This window comes from Manis javanica, chromosome 1 (genome assembly GCF_040802235.1).
Source record: "Manis javanica isolate MJ-LG chromosome 1, MJ_LKY, whole genome shotgun sequence".
Classification (NCBI taxonomy): Eukaryota; Metazoa; Chordata; class Mammalia; order Pholidota; family Manidae; genus Manis; species Manis javanica.
Genome location: NC_133156.1, coordinates 221,487,699 through 221,513,816, shown reverse-complemented (window position 1 = coordinate 221,513,816; position 26,118 = coordinate 221,487,699). Strand labels below are relative to the sequence as shown.

The 26,118-nt window shown below is 42.3% G+C and overlaps 1 protein-coding gene across 5 annotated transcripts; it reads right to left on the bottom strand.

Moving 5' to 3' along the window:
* On the bottom strand, positions 1-25,531 carry GTF3C2 (general transcription factor IIIC subunit 2). Of its 5 annotated transcripts, XM_073215217.1 has the most exons (21): positions 25,215-25,531; positions 19,367-19,480; positions 17,194-18,263; positions 14,192-14,456; positions 13,710-14,031; positions 12,836-13,121; positions 10,825-10,919; positions 10,317-10,394; positions 10,074-10,172; positions 9,021-9,248; positions 8,736-8,847; positions 8,417-8,525; positions 7,316-7,341; positions 7,004-7,133; positions 5,268-5,412; positions 5,008-5,169; positions 4,736-4,823; positions 4,357-4,485; positions 3,905-4,057; positions 3,648-3,755; positions 1-1,026 (listed from the first exon to the last, which is right to left on the bottom strand). In XM_073215217.1, the coding sequence occupies exons 4-21, from the start codon at positions 14,442-14,444 to the stop codon at positions 808-810; spliced, it is 2,742 nt and encodes a 913-aa protein (XP_073071318.1). In that variant the 5' UTR covers positions 14,445-14,456; positions 17,194-18,263; positions 19,367-19,480; positions 25,215-25,531; the 3' UTR covers positions 1-807. The 5 variants fall into 5 exon arrangements, with proteins under 5 accessions (XP_073071318.1, XP_036865329.1, XP_017506122.2 ...); XM_037009434.2 differs by lacking the exon at positions 17,194-18,263; XM_017650633.3 differs by lacking the exons at positions 17,194-18,263; positions 19,367-19,480.
* Positions 25,532-26,118: the final 587 nt, after the last annotated feature.

Genomic DNA, 26,118 nt, shown 5'->3' with positions numbered 1-26,118 from the left:
TTAAAGTAACTGAAGATATTTAATCTAGAGAAGAAAAGACTTGGGAAACAGCTATTTTTAAATAAGTAAAAGGGCAATCACAGGGAAGAATGACTAGGTTTCCTAATAACCATGGTAAAATTTATAGAGGTATACTCTTTAACGTGATATAAAGGAAGATTTTTAAAAACCATCTAGGAGTGTTCAAGTAGGGTCAGATGACTAGTGATCAGGAATATTTCATGAGCAGGAGCAAGTAAGACAGAGCCACTGTCCTACTGGCAGGGTGTTTGTGGTATTATTCCTCAGTTAAAGAAGTGTGATAAGCAGCTTAAGTCCAGCAAATTACTATAACCCCCTCCCAGGCCTTTGTGTTGGTTATTTTAAAGAGAAAGTTGGGAAGGCAGTAATATTGGATCCTGGAATACAGCCAGACAGGAGCCTTCATGCAGATACCTTTCCAGTTTTCGAAACACCCACTCACATGTGCCTCAACAACACGCAGTACCTTTACTTAGCTTCACCTACTGCACATGCTCAATATGAGCAATTTGACTCCCAAGCCTAGGTCAGGCCTGAGTGTTTCTTGTGAGCCATAGTTTTAGGATGAGGAACCTTGAGAGTTGGTGGATGGAAAGCCCCCCTTCCCGCAGGGGGCTGTTATGACAGGAGAAGTCTGTGGAAGGAGAGGTATCTAAGGAGTCCTGGGGAGGCAGCTCTACAGGTGCAGCATCACTGTCCAGGAAGGCCCTAGTTCCCACGGTTCTGTGCACGGGAGCCATTTGTTCTTGGCAGACTTCATTCCAAGGGTCCTATGTGGACGCATGACTAGGGACTAGGCAGAAGGTGATGGCTGGTTGGAGAGAAGCCAGGCCCATTAACAGGGGAGGATGGCTGGAACATAGCACTGAAGTGGGCTCGGCTTTCAAGCTGCAGACGGTGACCCAGTGGGGAGGTGAGTCCACGGACAAAATGGATCCGAACCAGCCCTGACTGTCCCCCAGATATCAGCCATCCATAGGAGTCCAGGTTTGGGCTGAAACGTACCTATGAAGAGAAAAGAAAACAGAAAAGCTCACAGATGGTGCTTAGGGTGAGTCCTAGCTGGAAACGGACAAACATGGGCCACAATCTCAAAGGACACGACAAGGTGAGAAAGGTAGGAATAGTAAGACAACGTGTGACATATGTCTATCATGCTCTGGATGATGAGGGTGCCAGCACAGTTTTCCCTAAGCTGTCGCTGTTACTTTCCTTTTTTTTGAGTTTTTTTAATTTTTAATTTTGGTATCATTAATCTATAATTACATGAGGAACATTATGTTTACTAGACTCCCCCCATCACCAAGTCCCCCTCCCGGGAACACCCCATTACAGTCACTGTCCATCAGCATAGTAAGATGCTACAGAATCATTACTCGACTTCTCTGTGTTGTACAGCCCTCCCTGTGCCTGCTCCCACATTATGTGTGCTAATTGTAATGCCCCTTATTCCCCTTCTCCCTCCCTTCCCACCCCGCGCCCCCAGTCCCTTTCCCTTTGGCAACTGTTAGTCCATTCTTGGGTTCTGAGTCTGCTGCTGTTTTGTTCCTTCAGTTTTTTTCTTTGCTCTTATACTCCACAGATGAGTGAAATCATTTGGTACTTGTCTTTCTCTGCCTGGCTTATTTCACTGAGCATAATACATGCATGCATAGCTCCATGCATGTTGTTGCAAATGGTAGGATCTGTTTTCTTCTTATGGCTGAATAATATTCCATTGTGTATATGTACCATGTCTTCTTTATCCATTCATCTACCCGATGGACACTTAGGTTACTTCCATTTCTTGGCTATTGAAAATAGTGCTGCGATAAACATAGGGGTGCATCTGTCTTTTTCAAACTGGGCTGCTGCATTCTTAGGGTAAATTCCTAGAAGTGGAATTCCTGGGTCAAATGGTATTTCTATTTTGAGCTTTTTGAGGAACCTTCATACTGCTTTCCACAATGGTTGAACTAATTTACATTCCCACCAGCAGTGTAGGAGGGTTCCCCTTTCTCCACAGCCTCGCCAACATTTGTTGTTGCCTCTCTTTTGGATGCTGGCCATGCTAACCGGTGTGAGGTGTTATCTCATTGTGGTTTTAATTTGCATTTCTCTGATGATTAGCGATGTGGAGCATCTTTTCATGTGCCTATTGGCCATGTGAATTTCTTCTTTGGAGAACTGTCTCTTCATATCCTCTGCCCATTTTATAATTGGACTATTTGCTTTTTGTTTGTTGAGGTGTGTGAGCTCTTTATATATTTTAGATGTTAATCCCTTATGAATATATTCTCCCATACTGTAGGCTGCCTTTTTGTTCTATTGATGGTGTCCTTTGCTGTACAGAAGCTTTTCAGCTTGATATAGTCCCACTTGTTCATTTTTGCTTTTGTTTCCCTAGCCTGGGGAGATATGTTCATGAAGTTGCTCATGTTTATGTCCAAGATATTTTTGCCTATGCTTTTTTCTAAGACTTTTATGTCTTTCATGACTTACATTCAGGTCTTTGATCCATTTCGAATTTACTTTTGTGTATGGGGTTAGACACTGATCCAGTTTCATTCTCTTACATGTAGCTGTCCAGTTTTGCCAACACCAACTGTTTTGAAGAGGCTGTCATTTTCCCATTGTATATCCATGGCTCTTTTATCATATATTAATTGACCATATATGTTTGGGTTAATATCTGACCCCTCTATTCTGTTCCACTGGTCTATGGCTCTGTTCTTGTGCCAGTACCAAATTGTCTTGATTACTGTGGCTTTGTAGTAGAGCTTGAAGTTGGGAAGCAAGATCTCCCCTGCTTTATTCTTCCTTCTCAGGATTGCTTTGGCTATTTTGGGATCTTTTGCGGTTCCATATGAATTTCAGAACTATTTGTTCCAGTTTTTAAGAATGCTGTCAGTATTTTGATAGGAATTGCATTGAATCTGTAGATTGTTTTAGGTAGGATGGCCATTTTGACAATATTAATTCTTCCTAGCCAAGAGTATGGGATGAGTTTCCATTTGCTAGTGTCCTCTTTAATTTCTCTTAAGAGTGTCTTGTAGTTTTCAGGGTATAAGTCTTTCACTTCCTTGGTTAGGTTTATTCCTAGGTATTTTATTCTTTTTGATGCAATTGTGAATGGAACTGTTTTCCTGATTTCTCTTTCTGCTAGTTCATTGTTAGTGTATAGGAAAGCAAAAGATTTCTGTGTATTAATTTTGTATCCTGCAACTTTGCTGAATTCTGATATGAGTTCTAGTAGTTTTGGAGTAGAGTCTTTAGGGTTTTTTATGTACAATATCCTGTCATCTGCAAACAGGGACAGTTTGACTTCTTCCTTACCAATTTGGATGCCTTGTATTTCTTTGTTTTCTCTGATTGTCATGACTAGGACCTCCAGTACACCTTGAATAACAGTGGGGAGAGTGGGCATCCCTGTCTTCTTCCCAATCTTAGATGAAAAGCTTTCAGTTTCTTGCTGTTCAGTATGATGTTGGTTGTGGGTTAGTCACATATGGCCTTTATTATGCTGAGGTACTTGCCCTCTATACCTGCTGTTACCTCTTCATGTCCTGTTTCACCAATCACAGGCCCAGAGTTGGGAGAAAAGGAGAGTGAAGAAAAGGGCAGAAGATGAGAGACAAGGCTCTCACCTTATGAATGGCCTCCAGCTGCAGCCTGTCCAGGCAGAGCTGCGAGTGGCCCTCCCCCTCCTGCATGCGCAGCATGGGCTCTCTCTGGAGCAGGTCGTGGAATGAGCCCTGGGGAGAGGAGTGTAATAGGAGAGAGAAAGCAAGCAGCTTCTTAATCTTGCATCTCTGTGCTGGAACTCCCTAGGATTCACTACTATACAAAGACTAAAGTTTTCTACTTTTTAAAATGCCACACCCATTCTCCTGGTCTCATTTACCAAATCCGTATCTTGAAAGAGCAAGTAGTGATGGCTGACAGTTTCAGCATAAGTTCGAGCCTTGGGAGGGTTGGGGGCCCCAGAAGAAGCAGAAGAGTGGTCTTGACCTTCGGGACTGTCCTGATATGGCATCAGATCTGCTTTATATATAGGCTAGAAAGGAGACCATGAGGTTGGGTTCAATATTCAATATTATAGATATTGAAGAAAAAAGTTAAAGAAAAGTAGTTTTGGAGAGGAGAGACTTAAAGATGGAAGAAAGTAGTATGCTTACACACAGGCTAAGATGAAGTAGGGCAGGCAAGATTATGTACAACTCTGTGCTAAGACTTCCAGAGCTGGAAGACCTCGTACAAATTTATACTTTAATACTAATTTGTAGTTCTAATTTGGGAGGTCATGTGGATTAGGACCCAACAGATGGTGCTGCCATTAAATGTTCATATACGTACGAATCTTCGCTCTACAGGTCGCTTGACATTTATTGGGTTCAGTGCCATATCAGGCAGTATAGCTGCAATGAGCTCCCCGGATATATCTCCTGCAGCTATTGTTCCAAGCCAGTCAGATCCTGAAAGACTCTAATAGGAAGAGACAGATTTCTTTTATCCATTCATCCATTCACTCAGTTCTGTGAACTGGTAACAACTGTACAGTCTGAGGTGGGAGAGACACACACAGACACAAACAAAAATGAGATTATCATAACCCATGTCCCTGATGACATAGTTACCACACACCTATCTTCTCCTTCTAATCAAAACTACTGTCTCTTCCTGACCATCACTAGGTGAGAAAAGTAATTATTTCCTGTATAAGAGAGGGGCTCACCCAGACAGTGCCTTTTCGAGGAGCAGTGAAGTAGGCCTTGAAACCAAGGTAACCAGCATCAATATAATGAATCCCACAGAGTCCATAACTGTAAGAGAAAGAAATAATAAAATCTTCCTTTTCCCAAGATTAGATTCATTTCTTCTTCCTAATTCCTTCTAGAATTTAAACTACCTCAATGAAATAACTCCTCTCCCAACATTTCAGTGTACACTGTACCCCAACCCTTAGGGCCTGTCCCTGGAGCTCCTCCTATTCCCATTCTGCCTTACGAGGCATAGCAGTTGTCCTGAGCCACAGTGACACCATTGTAGGGGAGCAGCCAGGCCAGCTCTGTACTCAAGAAGCGCTTGATAGAGTTTATTGGTTCATAAGGTCGTCGGAGGTCCCAGAATTTAATTTTCCGGTCGCTCCCTGCAGAGACTAGGAAATGACTGTGGAAAGATGGGAGAAGGTCAAATCTGAACAAGTCTGGAAGAGGCAGCCAGTGCTGGTCTTCACCTCCCACCTCCATAACTCTCTTCATCTATACCTGTTAGCTTTGCACCATTGAAGGGTACGCACAGCCTGGTCATGGGCTAGGAAACACTGGAAAGGGTATAGCTTCAAGGAGCCATCAGAGAGCCGTATCCGCTGTAGGGGTGAGTTGGTAGGAAGGTTCCAGAAAACCACCATGCCTGAGGTAGGAACAAAATGTGTAGGTATTAAAGGCAGTTCTCTCTCCCTTGCTCTAATTTCTTTCTCTGGGCTCCTAGGATCTTTGCCTTCTACCCTCAGATCTGATCCCTTGTGGAAGGATATAGGGATAATGATTAGCTAGCCAACATTCCCTCCACAATTTAAAGACTCAACCTGATATTTCAGCTCCAGTTCTCATCAATAAAAAAGTAATAGCTTAGTCTGGGACCAGCAGTTGAAAGATGGATTGAATGAACCCAATAGCCTCTACTCCCTATTAAATAAAAGTGAAGGGATTTTTTCCAACCCTCTAAGACAAGGGTTGGCAAACTACAGCCCATGGGCCAAATACAGCCTGTTGCCTGTTTTGGTAAATAATGTTTGATGGAACAAAGCCACACCTGTTCATTTACCCAAATGGCTGATTTCACTTTACAGTGCCAGAGTTGCCTAGTTCCCACAATGGCTCAATAGCCCACAAAGCATAAAATATTCATGGAGCCTTTACAGAAATTTTGCCAACTCTGCTCTAAGACAAAGAGAACAAGTGAGGAGCCAGAAGCAGCAAATTATAGACCAGAAAAGAAATGGACAAGCAGGAACTAATTTGGTGGACCCAAAACAAGCTGACCCCTGACCAGGCTCGGAGAGGAGGAGGTAATTGAAAGTTTAACTTTGGTAAAAATAAAAGACAAATTAAAGAACACAGAGAATTTAATAGGTAATAGCTGAAGAAAATATCTGTAGTTAAAACATCTTTTACACATAAACTCAGAAACCTTTCTGGAAGAAATATATTGGCAGTGAACTACAACTAAATAAATCAGTCAGCAGTGGAGGGGAGAGACTGAGAAGAATGGGACTAGTGGAGACACATAATCATTTCAACATAGAATTAAGATTAAATAACTTTCGGAATGAAGATAACAAAACAGCATCAAGTTATCATGCACCCTGACATGGTAAGAGTATCACCCCCAAAAGAAGCACACTTAGGAGCTGGAATGAGAGATCACAGGAAGTACAGGGGTGCTAATTTCCTTATCTGCCAAGCAGAAAGTCTACTGGGGCTTTCTATCATTTAAAAACCACCACCACCAAGTAACCTCCAACCACTTAACATTATTTATAATCTTTTTTTCTCCTTTTAATCTTAAAAGTATCTTTAAGGAACTAACATCTCTGTAGTGGAGGAACATTTATTGGGAGCTTAGCTCATCTTTCGAGTACACTCCAGTCTTTTTCTTCTATAAAATTAAAGTATAATTAAATCTAATACCCTTTTCACTTCAATACTTACATGGTCTGATCCCATTTTTTAGAGGATTTTTTCTCTCTCTACCTAATCTTTGCATCTTTATATATGCAAGAGAACTGTGTGAAATGATGTTCATCTACTCTTAATGGTTTTTTTCTGGGTAGAAAAATTCCAGTGACTTTTTTCTTTCTTCTTTGTACTTTTTTTACATTGCTTGAATATTTATAACTATACAATGCCCAACACTGAACCAAAAAGGAAACCACCACCAAGAAACAGCACGCATAAAAGCTTAAAAAGCAACAGCTCCTTTTGTTCTCTCTGGTTTTTACCATTATAGTATCCAGCAGCCAGGTGGTGGTGGGGCCGGGTAGGCATCCAGGCCAGGCTCAGGCACTGGCCACACTCAGAGGGGTCCGAGGCTTGCATGGACCCCACCTCAAGAGTGGCCACACATTGTACCTGCAGAGGAAGAGGAGATGGGTGTACGATTAGGGATGCCTACTGTTTGGAACGAAGGCTCCAGTCAGCATGCAATTCAGCAGGATGGGGAGATTTTTCTGAGACAGGAGACTCACTGTGGAATCAGTAAGGGAGGCTCTAGAAGACAGAGCCTTCACTAAGGCAGCAGGCTCCTCACTCACCTTATAGATGGCAGGTTTCATTGCATCTGTGATGGGAAGAAGAGCAGTCACCGACACTCTGGACTCGGCTCCCTGCCCTTTCAGTAATGACCTTTCCTTCCCCCTCAGCTTTCCCTCACATTTATGAACCTACCTCTGCTCGGCCCCACCTTCTTCCCTGATAGTATCCCTTCTCCCATCAGAATGGTTAATCCCTCCACTCCACTCGCTCCTGACCCTCACTCGTCTTTTCCATAATTTTGCCCATGTGATCACCCTTCCTCTTTCCTGCATTATCCACTTTCTCTCTCTCTAATGGTCACTCTCATATTCACACATACATATGCACCATAGTTTCCTATCAAATGAAACATACAAACCAACAAACTCTTCCTTTACGTCTTAATTCACTTCCAGCTACTACCCTCACTTACCTGTTCCTCTTCACAGCCAAACTGCTTGAAAGAATTGTCCTATGTCTGTCTTCACTTCCTTACCTATTTCCTCCTCAACCCACTCCTCCACCAGACCACCAAATATGGGATTTCTCAGGGCACAAACCTGGGGTACACTCTTCTTTAAATATTCATTACTATTGAAAAACAAATTCAACAAATAGGATCCACCTTTCCTTGACCCTGTCCTCTTCTTGCTCATCTTCAGCTCTATATTCTCTCTCTCCTCACAACAAAGAGATTGAGGGTATGTGCCTGCGTGGTGGTGGGGCAGGCAAGGTGGTGAGAACAGGAGTGGGGGAACAAGAAGGGTGGAGCAGGGGAGCCATCAGCTGCAGGCCTTAGCAACTCCTCACAGGGCAAGTAACTGTGGCAGCTGGAGGGGGAAGGTCTGACAGCACAGGAGGAGGCAGGGAAAGGGAGCAGAGCAAAGGTAATGTGCTGAAAGAGCCCCATTCTAGGATTGCAGAGGAGAGGACCACTTGCAGGCTGGTAAAGAGAGATGTCAGGAACAACAGATCTTGTGAAGTCAGAATGAGTAGTGTGGCTGACTAAAGCTTTTCACTAAGAAACTGGGCCCTGAGGAGTTTCAGGGAAAATGGACGGGCTCTGCTAAGTTCTAGCCACCACTACAGCAGCCCTTTCTTTCTTTCCCTATGCTACTCACCTGGGGGCTGCTGAGCCAGCAGGGCCTCAGGATGGGGCAGACTGAATAGCAGCACCTTTCCGTCTGAGCAGGCAAGAGCCAAGAGACCCAACCGGGGCAGGAGAGGAGCCTAGAGTGAGACCAGATCTGTGCTGAGGCTTACAGCCTTCATTCACCTCTCAGACAACCTTTGAGGTTCTGGTCCCAGAAAATATGATATGGAGTTTCTGGAAAAGCTCCATCCACCACTCTCCCACCTCCCTTCAACTCTGGGAACTCCCAGGGTCTCTCTGTCCTGGCTCTGAGTCCTACGGCCACCCCACAATCAGCTGAGAGGTACCTTCCGAGGGGTGCCTGGGAGTTCCCATGTTCCACTGGGGCAGAACTTGAGGTCCCAGATGCAGCCATGGTCACAAGCAATCCCATAGACAAAGTGGGCCCTGTTGCCAGGACTGAGGATAGAAATGTGTGAGGAGAATGAGTAGTAAAGAGCGGCCTAGAGCTGCCAGAGCCTATGCTCCCAGTGTCTCAACCCAGTCCAAACTCGCTGCCATTCCCCTGCCCAGGCCCATCCTTCTCACCTCCCCAACCACCCTCCCATGGCAGTGTCCCAGCCCCACCTCACCAGCTTTCTTGCTGCAAGGTCCCAAGGCCCCAGAGCTGGAGCAGCCCAGGGCCTGAATGAAGCTGGCTCAGAGGGTGTGTCTCATTCATGTCAGGGCTGGAGAAAAGGGCCACATACTGCGAGGCTGCTGCCCCCTCTGGCACTGGACACCAGTCCAGAGCCCAGAGGGGTCCCCCTGTGAAGAAGGACACATCCCAGCGCTCAGGGTGTGCTGTGATTGAGCTAAACCTACAAAAAAATCAAAGATGGCAGGAAGAAAAGAGTTAATAAAAGATAATAATGACTTCAGTAGGTGAATGAATAAATCAACTGTGATACATTCAGACAATGGAATATTATTTGGCACTAAAAAGAGATGAGCTGTCAAGCCATGAAAAGGCATGGAGGAACCCTAAATGCATATTGTTAAGTATTTGAAAGACTCATACATACTGTATGATCCCAACTATATGACAATCTGGAAAAGGCAAAATTACGGAGACAGTAAAAAGATAAGTGACAACAGGGGCTAAAGGGGAGGTAGGGATGAGCAGGCGAAACACACAGTACTTTTAGGGCAGTGAAAATACTCTGTATGGCACCATAATGATGGATGTCTATATATCTGCCCAAACCCACAGAATGGACAACCCCAGAGCGGGCCCTAAGGTAAACCACGGGCTTTGAGATGTCAAAAACAGCCTACAGGTAAGAGTAGCCCTTAGCCACCACCCCCCTTTGTACTGCCACCCGTTCCTTCACAAAATCTGTGTAGCTCCAGCTCATGTGCAGCGATAGGCTGTGCACTCTGCTTTACTAGTCTCCTCTCCAGGGCATCTGTCCGCATCGGAGTAGACGTGACCATGTAATCTGATCTGACCCGCCACCTCCCTAGCTTCCCTCAGCTGCGCCCAGTGATGAGCACTGCAAATCAGAGAGGAGCCAGGCCTCCTGCCCGACCAGCTGGACTGCAGCAGGGGAAGAACAGGGCCAATCTGCCATCCCTTTCAACTTTCAACATCCACTGTCCCTGTTTCTGTCTCCTAGAATCAGAAAAGGCGATGCAGCCTTCACCTGTTGATTCGGTAGAGTGTGCCATCTTCAGGAAGTCCTTCACGATGTACTGAAAACAGTGGAGACTTCTCCTCCTGGGGCAGGTAGGGAGCTGACTCACTGGGAGAAGGCAAAGGGACAGCCTGAATTCCAAAGTTTTGCCCATCCCAGGATTCCCATTGTAAGTCTACAGAGTCCTCTGTCACCCTTCTGCCTCCAGTGGTGTCATGCCTCCTCGGCTTCAGAGATGCGTCTTTAACTTACAGTTCAGATAACAAGTGCCACTTCCAGGCTAAGGGAATCCATTCTGCAAACTCCCAGTATGAATGCTTCTGCTCTCGGCTGGAGGAACAGAAGAAGCATTAACGAAGGAGGGAAATTCTAGAGCAGTGCTGTCCACTGAAGCATTCTGCAGTGATGGAAGTGGTCTATTATCTGTGCTGTCCAGTACACTAGCCACTAGCTGCAAGTAGCTACTAGGCACTTGAAATGCAGCTAGTGCAACTGAGAAACTGGACTTTTAATTCCATTTCATTCTAACTAATCTAAAATTAAATTTAAGTAGCCACATGTGCCTAGTGGCCTCCATACTGAAAAACACAGCTCTAGCGCTCTTGCTTGCCTTTGGAGCAATGTCAAAGGGCTTATAACTGTCCTCACAGTGTTCTGCCGTGTGTGTGCCTTCCCTTTCCCATGGCCCCCCTCTACATTAACCTTTGCACTCCACCACCAACCACCCTTCCAGCCCCAGCCCCAGTTCCCCAAGTCTCACAGGTCCTTGGTGAGATGGAGGCACTTCCAAACAGGAGCCATGATGTGATTTGGTAAGCCATTGGGAGCCACTCCCCGGCAGTGCGGCTTCTGCTTCTGAGGATCAAATAGAAGAGTGTGTGAAGGAGAGGGTTTTATAGGCTAGAAAAGTCCCCAGAAAAGTGTCCCTAGCTTTTGCTTTTCTTGGCACTACTTCTTCTCACCTCTGCCTTATTAGCATCTTAAGAAACACTTATCTTTCAACAATTGCAATGACTTCTCCACCTTCTGCTTCTACTCCTCCATCAAACTGTTGTTTTCTATTTCTCTTCCTGGACATCTCCATGGCATTTGATTCAGAGGACTCCCATTTGCCTCTTGAGACTCCTGCCTGTGGGTTAGTCTCTTCTTATTCCTCCCACCTCTCCAAGGAAGCTCTCCCTCCTCTGACAGGTTTGGTTGCTGATGGTATTTCCCAGAGTCCCTCTGTCCTTCTCAACCTTCCATACACACAGTCTTGTAATGTCATCCCATGTCCCATGGCTTTGACTACCATCATTATGCCTGAATATCAAGTTCACATCTTAGTAAGTATAAACTTTACTCAGTTTCAACATTTCTACACATTTTAGACCCTTACAGTATGGTGCTGAGCCATGTGAGAGCCTGAGGCAGAAGGAAAAATCAGTGATAGAGCTCCTGTCTTCATTTAAAATTTTGGTATTTTATTCATCGTAAGTTTGCTGCCTTAATTTATGATTTGTTTAAAATGTTGCACCAAAATATTTATCTTAGTTACTGAGGGCTTTGGTGCCCCCTTAAATGTCACATTTAAGATAAGTAAGGCAGCAGTCCCACATAGGTGACTGGCAACTAGATGTCTCCAGAAGGATGGCCCATGGCCCACAGGCACCTCCAACTCGTCAGGAAGTGAACTCATCACCTTCCCTGCCCACCCTCACCCCTCAACCCCCCTCACTCTTCCTGTGTTCCTGAGTTCAGAGCATGAGGACACCATCTAAGATGAAATTCCTACTCCTTTCTTTCCTTCAACTTCCAAGTGCTGTTAATTCTCTTAAACCTTTCTTGACTCTGCCTCCAACCTTCTCTTTCTTTAATGCTTGATTCAGGTCCTCACTATCTCCTATCTGGATAAATGAAGATGTTTTCTGATTGTCAACTGCAAATTGACCTATTTTCCTACTCAAAAACCTCTGTCACTTAGAGCTTGGGATGATGAAAAGTTTTGAAGATAGCAGTGATGGTTGTATAATAGTGTGAATGCACCAAATGCCTCTCAATTGTACATTCTTATTTATTATTTTTTTATTTAATTATTTTGCAGGTACAAGCAAAGAGTAGTTTAATAAAATAAAAGTACACACTCAAGGAGGGAGTGTGGGCATGCTCCAGAGGTGAGCAGCAGAGTGGTTTAGTAAAGCAAACTACACACTTAAAGAGGGAGTGCAGGCATGCTCTATTTAAAGATAAAGTTTATGTTATGTATATTTTGCCAAAATTAAACAAAGAAATACCTTTGTTGGCTCCTACCAGTCTTAGCCTCTTCATGATCTCTTGTTTAATCTCCCTACTACTTTACCCCAGGCCCTATGCTGCAGCCATAATCAATTTCTGGGAAAACCAATCTCTCTGGCAAACTTCTATTCACCTTTCAAGACCTAGCTCAACTGTCATTCCTCTGTGAAGCCTAAGTCATTGGTCACCCCTCGTTTATATGCCAAAGGCATTTTGTTCATTACTGGTGAACACCCATCACATTGTGAACTCATGTGGCAGGACTGTCTATTCATGTCTGTGCTTCCTAGCCCAGAGTAGATGCTCAATATATGAATGAATACTCTTATTTACATACACCCTCAGCCCACACAATCTTAACTGTTTCTAAAGTTGTCCCTTTCTTCTTTTACCTATTTTAGCCATCACAGTTACCAGGTCAAGCTCTCCTGAGCTCCCTACTGACCCCCTAAAAATCCTACTATTTCCACATTCACTTTCTTGTCTGTTCAGGTTACCCCTGAAGTAGATCCTCGTGGGGTGCTTCGGGGCACTGCAGGCTCGGGGTCAGATGAGCTCTCACTTGGGGCTTCACTTTCTTCTCCATCTTCAGCCTCGACTTGGAGAACAAAGTCTTCATCCCGGGCAGTATCATCCTCTTCTTCTCCACCTCGACAGGCTGCCTGCTGTCGGCTTTTCTTTGGCTTGGTCTGGCTGCTCACCTTGGGGTTCTCAGGGCAGGACACCGAAGCAGGCAGGGCTGTTGAGAGCTCCTCAGCCAGTTCCTGAAGATAGAGAAGGGCCCTGTGGGACAGGGCAAGTAAGAGCCATACTTACACACTTTACTGAGAGCACATATTTCCAGCCACTTGCTGATTCTTATCTCACCAGATCCTCCCAGTGACCCTGCAAAACAGCTATTAATTTCCCCTTCCTCTTTGATAGATGAAAAAAAACAGAAATACAGGAAAGTTAAGTGACTTGGCCAAGACAATTCAGATCACACATGTGGAATGTGAACCCAGGTCTTCCAACTCCAAGTACAAAGCACTTTTCACTCTACCACAGTCAAAGATCACTGGGGGCCAAGGGAATGAACGGAAGCACATGTCTATACTGATATACACTGGGCAGTAAAACTGCAACGAAGACCTGGAGGAAACTGTGGAAAACATGATAGGATACAAACGAACAGAAAGAAACCCCCTAGACAGAAAAACTTAGCAAAAGATAAGAGTTACTGTGTAAGTGCTAGATCGCTCAAGTCCCCAGGACCCAGACACCACCCCTGCTTACCTGACACTTCATCACAGTTTCCTCATCTCTCCAGCCCCTGCTCTACCCCGATCCCTTCGCCCAACCCCCCTCCAAGCTGTACCCTACGATCCTTACACTTGGGCTGCCCTTCGGCGGGGTCGCTCTCCAGGAGGGCTCTCAAAGTCCTCAGGGGGCCTCTTGGGAGGTGGAGACTCTGGCTGATCTAGGCCTTTTGACAACTTCAGCAGTAGCAGCTCTGCCTTGGACTTTCGACCTCGTTTCTTAGGCATAGGGGTAGAGAGAGAGTTGGATTGATCTAAGAGACCAGGAACCAGAGGGACTGATGGAGGATTAGGTTGCTGGGGCCTTTTGGGGCCTTTCCGAGTCCTACCACCTCTCTTCCGGCCAGGCTTTGAGGCCCTAGGCTTTGGTACCTTTGACATCTCTGAAGGAAGATCTGTAGAGAAGAATATGGGTCTGTGAGGTGGCACCAGAGCTCAAACCTCTTTGGAATAGATTATTCCATCCCCAGGTTTCTAAGATCCTGTGAGCTTACCCTGTTCACTTTCATTGTAAGCTAAGCATGGGGAGAAAAGATGAAAGGACAAGGTACATACCTTGCTGTTCCAGTCTGGAGAGGCTTTCCTGTTCTGGAGGGAACCTCCGCTCATTGAGAGAATGCTCAAATCCAGGCAAAGGGCTCGGTAAAGACATCACCATGGAAGCTTCTGCACTGTGTGCTTCTGAAGAGGCCTTGACATCAAGTTGGCTCAGCACCTCTTGTCCAGGAGAGTCTACTAGAGTCATGTTCACCACGGGGCCGGCCTCCCTCACAGCAACACAGCCGACCCCGCAGGGATCCATCGGCATCCCCTGCAACAGCTGCCCATGCATATAGACACATACAAAGGAGGAGAAAGCAAAAACTATTCACACTGGCTCAGATTTTTCTACCTCCTGTCTTTTCTTTTTCCACACCTGCCCCCCAACCAGAAACCTAAGTTTCCTTACTAAGCATTTTCTACATATCAGGCACTGTTTTAGGAACTGGTAATATGACAAAAAGCAAGACAGACAAGGCCCCTGCCCTCATGGAACTTACATGCAAGTGGAGCTGAGAATAAACAAATAATAACACAGCTACCATTAACTAAATGCTCACCATGTAGCCAAGCACTATACTCTTTAGCCAGTTTAATTTAAAGCTCATAAGGTTTTGTGTAACAATAGTGCTGTGAATGAACAATTAACTCCTTTCCCTGAAACCCAATGAAATGAATCACCCATTTCCTCTCAAAGAACAAAGAGGAAAAAAAAAAATCACCTGTTATGAATCTAGGGAAGGGCAACAACTTCCTAAAATACACTGTATAAAGAATGGCTGCCAGATACAGTCAGATTTAGACCACATTGAAGGAGGATGTCTAGAGCTAACATCCACCTTTGTGAATCCTAGTCAAGGAACAGATTTATTTAAAAATAAGTAAAAGAGGGGGCGGAGCCAAGATGGCGGCATGAGTAGAGCAGCGGAAATCTCCTCCCAAAACCACATATATTTTTGAAAATACAACAAAGACAACTCTTCCTAAAAGAATAAGTAAAAGAGTTCTCTAATGCCCTGCCATCAGTCTTTCATCTGGATAGGGGAAGTGGTAGGCTATAAGACCAGGAACATCCTGCTACATTACAAGACCTTTTCCACATTGAAGAACGGACTAAAAAATGGCTACAAGTCTTGTCTTCTTCAAACCCAGAAAATCAATTGTGCAACCATGGACCAAAGTAAACAGACAGGAGATATACAAAACATCAACCACCAAATCAAACAAATGAGCAACACAGAACTCTTCAAAGGCCCAGTTTTGGACCAGAATAACCTGCTTATCTGAGACAAAGGGGAGAAATAGCTCAAATCCCAGGAAGAACATCCCCAACCCTATAGGTCTGATTTTATGCTTCTTAAGGATAAAGAATTTATCAGCCTCAGTGAAAGGTGTGGTAATACAAATACCATAAGAAATATACAAATTAAAGTTTCCAATTGCCTCTCTTGAAGAAGCTACAGTCTAAGCAGACTATAACAGCCAACCCTCTAACTCAGGTGTTAAGGATACAATATAACATCATATGCTAAAAATGTGCTAAGGTAAATGAGGTCAATGAGAACCCACCTACTTTGTTTTTTGGTAAATAGCAAGCCCTGACAGAACTACTCTATTCAAAACTAGTAATAAGCAAAAAGGATCCAAATGGGAACTACACATAGACACTAAAGGAAGAATAAAAAGAATACACAGAAATGAAAAAAGAGGGGAAAAAGTACCTTTCCAAAGAAAGGCTGCAGAAAACAGTATCCCACAAAAGTTCTTTACTTAAAAAAAAAAATAAAAAACACTGTGGAATCCAAGAAACAAGAGATCAAGGAGGGGAAAAACAAGGTGAAAGTGAGCTGACAGTAGTAAGTAAAGAAACTGAGTAGAAGTATCAGAGGTGAAAACCAGAGAGGCAAAGCGCTGAAACTACACTGTTGAAAACCGCATCAGTGATAGGAAGGGTGGGTCTGAGAACAACCACATAGGATGCAAGAGATAAAAGTGATCAGTGAGGAGATGACAGAGATGAAAAGGAGAAGGTGGGGAGCCAATAAATGAATAATTGATGGTCCTAAAGAAGAAGGAACATGGGAACAGAAAAAAAAATGTTCAAAAACTTAACAGAAAATTTCCTGAAATAAAAAATAAAATGCTTCCCTGAAATAAAGGAAGACCTCAGTCTATAGATCAAAAGGGCTTACAGTGTAAAATGGAAAACAAAAATCAATAAAGAATCATCAGGACCAAGAATTAGCTGAGTGAAGATAGTAATTTCTCCTACAAAGGGGAAAAAAAAAAATCAGGTCAGCCTCAGAGTTCTCAGAAACATTTGATGCCAGAAGATAAAGAAACACTAAGAGAAAACCACGACAGGGGAGGTGTGGAGAACGCAGGGTTGTGGGGCCCGGCCTGAGCCCCATCCCGTGCACAGCCTCACTTTTCCAGTGACTCACCAGGTTTACTAAGTCACTCACATAAGGGAACAATAATTTTTAGAGACTCATCTTCTCTACTGTAAGATGCACAATTAAGAAATGTCGGACAGTCACATTTTATGCCTCACTGTGTTCAGGTTAATACTTTAAGACCCTGCAATACTAAATTGACAAATTCTGAAAAGATTACAGCACATATTTCTTTACCACTAAAAGCAGGACTGTAATTCATTTAGCCCAGAAACCTTTAAGTTTGATTCATGAATAATTTTAATTTGGGAGTTAACCTAATATTTATGACTCATACAAGACAAATAATTTAATATGTACTTCAAGTGTATATAATTCCAAATGGTATCCTAACTGGATTAAAGGCAGCAATAATGTGTACAGCTGTTTGCTATTAAATAGCTGAAGAGTGATTAAGGAGTAAATGCAAAAACAAGTGCTACCAACTAGAATCTCTGAGCAGCTCTATAAGCTAAACAGGTTCTCATTTATGCCATGTTCTAAGGCACTTACTGAACTGATTTTACCAATGGATTCCCCCTAACTAAAATAACTAAACTATAAAATTAAAAGTTTGATTACAGTTGGGATGTTTAAAACTAAAGCAGGATGAACTCTTCACCCCCTTGAAGGACAAGAAGCAGCACCTATAGAAGAGAAACAAGAGTAAAGGTCTAAACCTGTGAAAGACAAGATGACAGTATAAAAATTTAATAGCAAAATGGAAGACAGAAGAATGTGATAAATGAGTCAAAATCAAACTTTCCAATTAATTTATTTAAATTCATTAACGTTGCAAAAATACTATATGCAACAAATCTGGACATAGTTATTGTATTCCTCACAAGTCAAGGGGAAATGGTGGTAAATCAAGACCAACCCTAGTATTTCTTACAGGGACCACATCAACATCTTGCACACAGTCATCAAAACTGAATTTCTCACTGTAAAATGACAGCAGTAGGCAACTGATACTAATTTCTTCAATATGATGAAAGGCACCATGTAGGCAGAAGAGTGGCCATGGAGATCACCGTAGGATCGGGCAACAGAAATCAGACCTAACGCATTCCTACAGTCTAAAATTTTGAATAAAAATTAAAGGCATTATCCTACATGACTTCAAATGACTAAATAAAAGCTGCTGTTCTATCATGCATATTTTACAACTAAATAAAGTGATCATTAAGGATTTTCTTTTTAAATCATAAGAACTACTCAATGTCATGTTTAAGTATGAAGAAAAATCTATTAATGGGTCTGAGTTGATTAAACTAGTTCAAATTATCTATGGTCAAGCCAGACCAACTGAAAGTTTAAAGTTCCTTCCATTAGCATGGATGACTACTACCTCCCAGGAGAATACACTTCTAGAGTTTATTCCAAAGAAAGATTACCTAAGCATCTTAAGAAACATAAAATATGCTAAGCATTATAAACAAGGCAAAATTCAGAATAAAACAGGAAATGTAATAAGCTCTCCATCCTTTCCTAAAATGCAAATTATAAGACAGTGTTCAATGTGATGTAAGGAAATAAAGAGCTATTTTATTTAAAAAAAAGAAATACTAAGAGGATCAAGAGAATTCTATACTTAACTGGGATGTCATTCACGTAAAGGCAACAGGATGACATTCTCCATCTGCAAGTTTCTAGGAATTATAAAACGAATGTGCCCTTACTTTTTAAAAAAACCACTTAGAAATCTAATTTAGCAAATAAAAGATAAATCAATGCAAAGAACTTTCTAATGGAGAAGTTGTGGTATGAAGATTGGCAATAAGCATTTAACCCAGTGATATCAACTGAATTTAAATAACTATGGTAACTACAGCTATAAAACAGACTCTAACTTAAAATTTTAAAGGCCCCATAATATAAAAAAAATCAACATTCTGACCATAGTAGACTAAGACAAAAGAAGTATCCTAATTTTGATATGAATTTTGTATCAAAAGATCCTAATTTCGACTGCTTCTAAGGCTGGTAAATTTAAAAATATAGGTTTATTAATACCATCTAGATGTTTAGTAGAACTAAAAACTGAATACTGTATTGCTTCCAAAATACTCAGTAAGCAAACAGGAACCAGAAACAACTTTTTTAAAGACTGAAAATAAAGGAAACACACAGAAAATAAAAGATAGTAAAATAATAAACATATATCAGATCAATTCATCATTAGAAGAAAGAATAAAGATTTGGATTGGATTAAAAAGCCAAATAACTAAATGCTTTTTAAAAGAGATGTCTAAAGTAAAGGAACTCTAAGAGATGCAAGTAAAAAGATGAATTAAAATATACAGGGCAAATGTATGCAAAAAGAAAACAGGAGTTTTGTTGGTAGTAGCAGAGTTGATTTCATGGAAAAAAGTATTAAATGGGACAAAAAGGAAATACTTTATACTGAATAAAACTTCAAATCATATAAAAGAAATGTCATGAACTTTTAGGCATCCAATAACACAGCATCAAAATATATAAAGCAAAATCTTCAGGATATAAAATCATTGCTTCTTTTAATCATTAATAGATCAAGTAGATAAGGACAGAGATGTGAATAACATGATTACCAAGCTCTATATTTATGGAGGTTCAGCTGCATAAAACAGAATCCTCTCTAGTCACCTCAGCTAAAAGGGATTTATTACAGGGTATTAAATGTTTAACACCAGTGGTTCTCTAAGTGTGGTCCCAGAACCAGCATCCATGTTACTTGGAAATACATTAATAAAATGCAAATTTCCAGTCCTACCCCAGACCTGCTGAATCAGAAACTCTGGGATGGGGCCAGCACTTTGTGCTCTTCACGTGGTTCTGATGCACACTCAAGTTTGAGAACCATCTTCATACAGGATCAGTGGAAGGGCTGGGGGAAAAAGCAATTTAGGAACAAAGGCTTATCAGATTGGGAAGTTCTTTTGCAACTCCGGATTCCAGAACCACATGGCCTCTACTATGCCACGAAGGGAAGACACCTGCTGAATCAAGAAGCCCCTCACACACGTGATGGCCCCACAAACAAGTTCCCTGCAATAATCAAAAGTGACCTGACTAAATGGGGAAGACCCTTCTCTGGCTCCCAGATCCAGAACCATACCACTACCCCAAACTGCACCAGCAAAATGCATTGCATTAGGGCCTGCCTCTCACCTCTATAAACTTAGGTCCAACTTTGGGTTGCTAAGATGACTATAGCATCTTACTACTCTGATAGACACAGACTGCAGTAGGATGGGACAGGAGAACTTATCATATGGGTGAATGTAAAAACCACAATGTTGTTCATGTGAAACCTTCATAAGATTGTATATCAATGATACCTTAATTTAAAAAAAAAAGAGCACGTTTGATTGGCAAGGCCTAAGTCATATTCAGTATCTTGGATGGAAAAAAATTTCAGGAAGTGAAATTTGTAGCTTTCTAGGTTCAAGTGGAGGTTGCTCATTCTCTCACATCCTACTTACTCCAGGGTAGAAAGTGGGATCAGTGTCTTCTCAATTCCCATCCAAGGTCATTGCTATACTAGCCCTCCCTGTATCATAAAAACTTTGTTCCTTTGAAACTTGTAACATTCAGCTAAACCACTGCTGCTCACTCCATTGTCACACCCTGGACCTTGTCATCATACAAACTTTTTAACCCTCCAAATCACTAAGACATCCCACTAACTGATCACAACTTCCTATCATTAGAGTAGACTGCTTAACTACTATCACTGCATCTATTCTGCAACCCTATCGAGCCACTATCCATTGATCTCCAATTTCTCCCTATGTCAGCCACATCCTACCTAGCTTAGATTCCTTTTTAAAATCAGACTCCTGCTGATATTATGAACTTCCTTTTTTTTGTCTTTTTGTCTTTTTCTTCCACAGGCCCAGCAAAACTTAAGCACCAGATGAACCAACCATCCCGCTTCTCCATGTGTACATCTAAGCTGCCAAGATCTAGTAATCACATTCTCTCTCTAGTTAGCTCCCACACCCTCTCTCCTCCAAGATCTGATCCCCTGGTTCTCAGCACATTGCTTCTGATTCCAGAAACAAAAACCAAAGCCATTACATAGGAAATACTTCACTTTCTTGTCAGGCAGCCTAACACTCCCAGCACTTGGAGTCCACTCCACTTTTCTAACGCCAGGGCTTCCATTTGTGCTCTAGCCCCCTGCCAACCTCCTAACAAAATTGGAGCTGTTTATCCTTTTCCTTTCCATTAGGTCCTTCCAAACTGCACTTAAAATACACCTGTAATTCTCATCTTAACTATTCTTCATCTCATATTCCTCCTCCCTCTCAAGAGTCAAATTTTTAAAGTGTTGTCTGCCCTTTATGTTTTAATTACCCTACTTCATCCTAACTATATTACCACCAACTCATTACTGAAGCTAAAGTCATCAATAATTACTGCATCAATCAATCCAATGAACAATCCCCAGTGTCCTTTAACTTGACCTCTCAGCAGCACTGCTACTTACCATTCCTTTCTTGAAACCTTCTCTTTTTTGACAAGCAATTCAAGTGCAGTAACCTTCCAGATTTTTCCTCAAATCTTTTACAGTTGTCTCACTCAAACCTATTTGGCAGCTTCTTTGCTTATATGAAAACTCATTTCTTTTATCTTTCCAAAGCATTCAACTTAGTTTGCTTTTAAGAATTTTTATACAATTTTTGACAAAAATTTGACAAAAAATATTTATAAATATGTGAATATAAATAACAATAAAATACCTGTGTATTTGCCACATTTCAACTTTTAATAGAAACTACTCTTTCACATTCAAGTTTCTTTAAAATTTAAATACAATTGTATAAATAAAATGACAACTCAACTGACATGAAAAATGTTGGGAACCAACCCCAATAACTGTTCAATTCAAAGAATTCTACTCAACCAGTGGGAGTAGAGCAACCAAGCCTACAGGAGAAAAGCTTCAGGCTTTGAGCATTCAGTGTGCCTTGGGCCTCGGTCTGTATACTTCACAGAGAAACTGGGGAGTTTGGGGAATGCCAGTTAACACAGGAAGCTAGTTAAAAAGAGATCTGTTAAAACACACACACACACACACATACACACACACATGTGTGTATGTGTGTGTGTGTGTACCTTAAAGATTTTCCTTATCAGTACACATACATACATCTAATTCTTCTTAGTTACTAATATGGTGTTTCATAGAATTATAGTTTGTTTGGATATCCGCCATTTAATGGACATTTGGATTACAATACTATTACAAACAATACTACAATGAATATTCTAGTACACATCTCTTCATTAATGAGAAATTATTTTTCAAGAATAATCTGAAATGGAATTATTGTACTGGGTTAAACGGTATATACATTTCAAAATTTGATACTGCAAATAGCTCACCAAAACAAAAAGCAATTTATACCACCAATCAGTACCCATTTTACCACACCTTTGCCAATCTTTAATTTTTGCCAATTTGCTGGGTAAAAGAGTTCTTCCCTGTTGTAGTTATTTGCATTGCCCTGATTATAATTGAGGTCAGCAACTTACTTATTTATTTAAGGTATTATTGATATACACTCTTATGAAGGTTTCACATGAAAAAACAATGTGGTTACTACATTTACCCATATTATCAAGACCCCACCCATACCCCAGTGCAGTCGCTGTCCATCAGTGTAGTAAGATGCCACTGATTCACTATGTGCCTTCTCTGTGCTACACTGTTCTCCCCATGATCCCCCACACCATGTGTACTAAACATAATACCCCTCAATCCCCTTCTCCCTCCCTCCCCACCCGCCCTCCCACACCCCTCCCCTTTGGTAACTACTAGTTCCTTCTTGGACTCTCTCTCCCTGAGTCTGCTATTTTGTTCCTTCAGTTCCTTCTATTTTCGTTGTTATACTTCACAAATGAGGGAAATCATTTGGCACTTGTCTTTCTCTGCCTGGCTTATTTCACTGAGTATAATGTCCTCCAGTTCCATCCATGTTGTTGCAAATGGTAGGATTTGTTTCTTTCTTATGGCTGAATACTATTTCATTGTGTAAATGTACGAAATCTTCTTTATCCATTCATCTACTGATGGACACTTAGGTTGCTTCCATATCTTGACTATTGTAAAAAGTGCTGTGATAAACATAGGGGTGCATATGTCTTTTTGAATCTGAGAAGTTGTATTCTTTGGGTAAATTTCAAGGAGTGGGATTCCCAAGTCAAATGGCACTTCTATTTTTAGTTTTTTGAGGAACCTCCATATTGCTTTCCACAAGGGCTGAACTAGCTTACATTCCCACCAGTAGTGTAGGAGGGTTCCCCTTTCTCCATTCTCACCAGCATTTGTTGTTCTTAGTCTTTTCGATGCTGGCCATCCTTACTGGTATGAGGTGATATCTCATTGTGGTTTTATTTTACATTTCCCTGATGATTAGTGATGTGGAGCATCTTTTCATTTGTCTGTTGGCCATCTGAATTTCTTCTTTGGATAACTGTCTCTTCATATCCTCTGCCCATTTGTTGATTGGGTTATTTGCTTTTTGGGTGTTGAGGCGTGTAAGTTCTTTATATATTTTGGATGTTAACCCCTTGTCAGATATGTCATTTACAAATATATTCTCCCATACTGTAGGATGCCTTTTTGTTCTGTTAATGGTGTCCTTTGCCGTGCAGTAACTTTTTAGTTTGATGTAGTCCCATGTGTTCATTTTTGCTTTTGTTTCCCTTGCTCGAGGAGATGCAGTCAGGAAGAAGTTGTTCATGCTTATATTCAGGAGATGTTTGCCTATGTTGTCTTCTAAGAGTTGTATGGTTTCATGACTTACATTCAGGTCTTTGATCCATTTCAAGTTTACTTTTGTGTATGGGGCTAAACAATAATCCAGTTTCATTCTCTTGCATGTAGCTGTCTGGTTTTAGCAACTTCTTTTTATATGTTAGACATCTATGTGTATTTTATGAATTACCTGTACATACAATTTGCCCATATTTCTATAGGACAATCTTTTCCTTATTGATCTGTGAAGTTATGTTATGTTGCAAATATTTTCTCTACTTTAAAAATTTTTGTTTATAATGTTTCCTGCTAAGCTGGGATTATTTCTCAGCCCTTTATGGCTTTTGTCTGTTTGTGTCTTAAAAAGGTTATTTCTTACCCAACTGCTACAAACATATCCTTTTTTACTTTCTAATACTTTTTCTAGTTTTGGATCTCATGTGTAGGTCTTTAGTCTATGAGAATTTTCTTATGACAAAGAGGTACGGGTATTTATATATTTCATATCTATTTTCCCTGAAAGTTTCATAATATAGGGATCTTGCCCGATTCACTATTGTATCCAGAACCTGGTACATAGTAAGTGCAATAATTAACTTTTGATGATTGAATGACTAGCTTCTCAAAGTATAAAAGTCCCTTTAAAAATTCATTTCTCTAGAGGTAGCAGCAGAGTATGGTGGTTAATTTCTATTTATGATTTCACAATACATACTTTGGACACAGTAAAGGAAGGGTCGTTTAGTAAATTTATATTAGAGTTTATAAAAGTTTACATTTGCACCTCAATTCGTCTCATTCCCACGCTGCTCCAGGCTCCCCAGTCAAGGAAAATAATTAGGTAACATTGTTCCTTGAGTTTTGAATTACTTTAAACACAGTTTCGTATAATGCCCTGTGTCCCAAAGTGTTCCTATGGTACAACTGGTGATATGCAAGACGATTTTAGTGGTACAAAAATGAACAACTTTATTTCACTAATTTTTATTTTAACTTGTGTAAAAAACTATACCCATGAAACCTATGATTTCCCCTATATTGATTAAATGGAAACCAAAATACTTTAACTTTAAAAATAAATTTAAAGTAAAGAATATTAAGAAAATGGAACAGTTGGTAAGAAAGGAATAGCAACAAGTGACGATGACAACAACAGGAATGATTTAAGTTTACGTGCCCCTGGGGCGAAAAGGCATGACCATACACTACACATCTCCAACAAAGTGGGTTACCACAGGTGGGGAGAAGTCGCCACCTCCGCCTTCCTTAGCATACACCAAATTGCCGCGGAATTAAAGAACTAGACAGGGAAACATAACTGGCCCTTGGCTGCGCCAATGGGGTTGCAGGGCGCAGGGCACAACTCCCGGGGTTAGAACCCTCTTCAAGGAAAAGGCTGGGACACAGCAGAACAAGATTGACGCGCTATCACTCCAGGAGTGACCGCCTGCTTTTCCTCAATTCTGTGCGTTGCAGGAAGCTTTCACCACTAGCCTGTGTTGGAGGTGAGCCCTGAATTTTCTAGGCTGAGAACTACTGTAAGAACGCAGAGTCCGAGGTATGCAATGTAAGAAATGCCAAGGCCGGGACACAGGATGCTGTGCTGAGGACACCGCGTCGGGGAAAGAGGCAGGCGAGGCCTGTGGCTGGCAAAGAAGTAGGATGCACGGGTGCCACTGTGGGGAATGTGGAGAGGATGGTTTCTGTAACTCCGCAGGGGCTGGAGTTCCAGATGCTGTGCAGAGAGCGAATAGCGGAACTGGGAATTGGTTCCCAATATCTTAGGGCTACGGAAAAAGAAGGGGGAGGAGTAATCGTGGGGCCCCCGCACACCCCGCGGCGGTACACTCACCCTCGCCAAAGTCCTTCCGGAAGTCCAGGTTCGAAGATGGCGCCGTCTGTGGGGTCGCGGCTTTATGACGAAATCCGGCAGCTACTCTTCATTGACCGCCCCACTCCCCATCTAGAGTGTACAAGGTAAACACGTGAGCTTGTCGGGAGTTCGTCCCCGAAGAGGTTTTCTATTAGACTGTATTCCACAGTGCAGAGTGGCGAGAATCCCCGAGCCCTTCCCGAGCGCGCGAGCTCCTGGGCTTCAGCTGCGCGGGGGACGCTGCGTGGCCTTATGGGAATTGCAGTGCCCGGAAGGGAAGCTTGACGCCTGCGCGGTGACGGTCGAGCCCCTGAGAGTTCCCACACGGCCTTTACGGAGCTTCGCGTGGTCGCACCCCGCACCTGCCTGTTATTTTCCGAGCCCTGACCCCTACCTTTACAGTATGGACAACCTGCCCGTGACAGGCAGGGCGAGACTGGTCGTGAGAGTCTTTAACCGCAACCCTGGCGCCGTCTGAGCGGAAGACAGAGTCAGGGAGACAAAGGAATCCTTGCCGCCAGAGGATGACAGTGGCCCCCTCCGCAGATCCAGTCAAGGATGGACCCGTGACAGAAACATTATGAAAGGGGGTTTGGGAAAAGGACAAGAAAGGGAAGGAGCAGAAGTAGAAAAGCCGGGCATGGGGACTGTACACTCGAGTAAGCTCTGGGCTTGGACCCCAGGCTTGGGCCTAGGCCTTCCCCACTTTGTCCCCGTGTAGATGGGCTACAGTGGAGAAAGGAAGGATGTACCAAATGTCTGCCCTTTCTTGCGACATTCAACGCCATATGAATTTCGCAGGTCTCCACATATGGACTAGCCCAGTACTGGATGTATGAACAAATGGGACTGGGGTATACCAATCTTTGTCTTTCCAAATACT

What these genes read in the sequence shown, in the direction of transcription:
- GTF3C2 (XM_037009433.2), bottom strand. Translation starts at nt 14,468, where the DNA reads ATGCATGGGCAGCTGTTGCAGGGGATGCCGATGGATCCCTGCGGGGTC. An exon ending in TGGCACTTGTTATCTGAACT is followed by an intron (nt 10,173 to 10,316) that starts GTAAGTTAAAGA and finishes GCCTTCTCCCAG; the next exon opens with TGAGTCAGCTCCCTACCTGC. An exon ending in GCTGGCTCAGCAGCCCCCAG is followed by an intron (nt 7,342 to 8,416) that starts GTGAGTAGCATA and finishes TTCCCATCACAG; the next exon opens with ATGCAATGAAACCTGCCATC.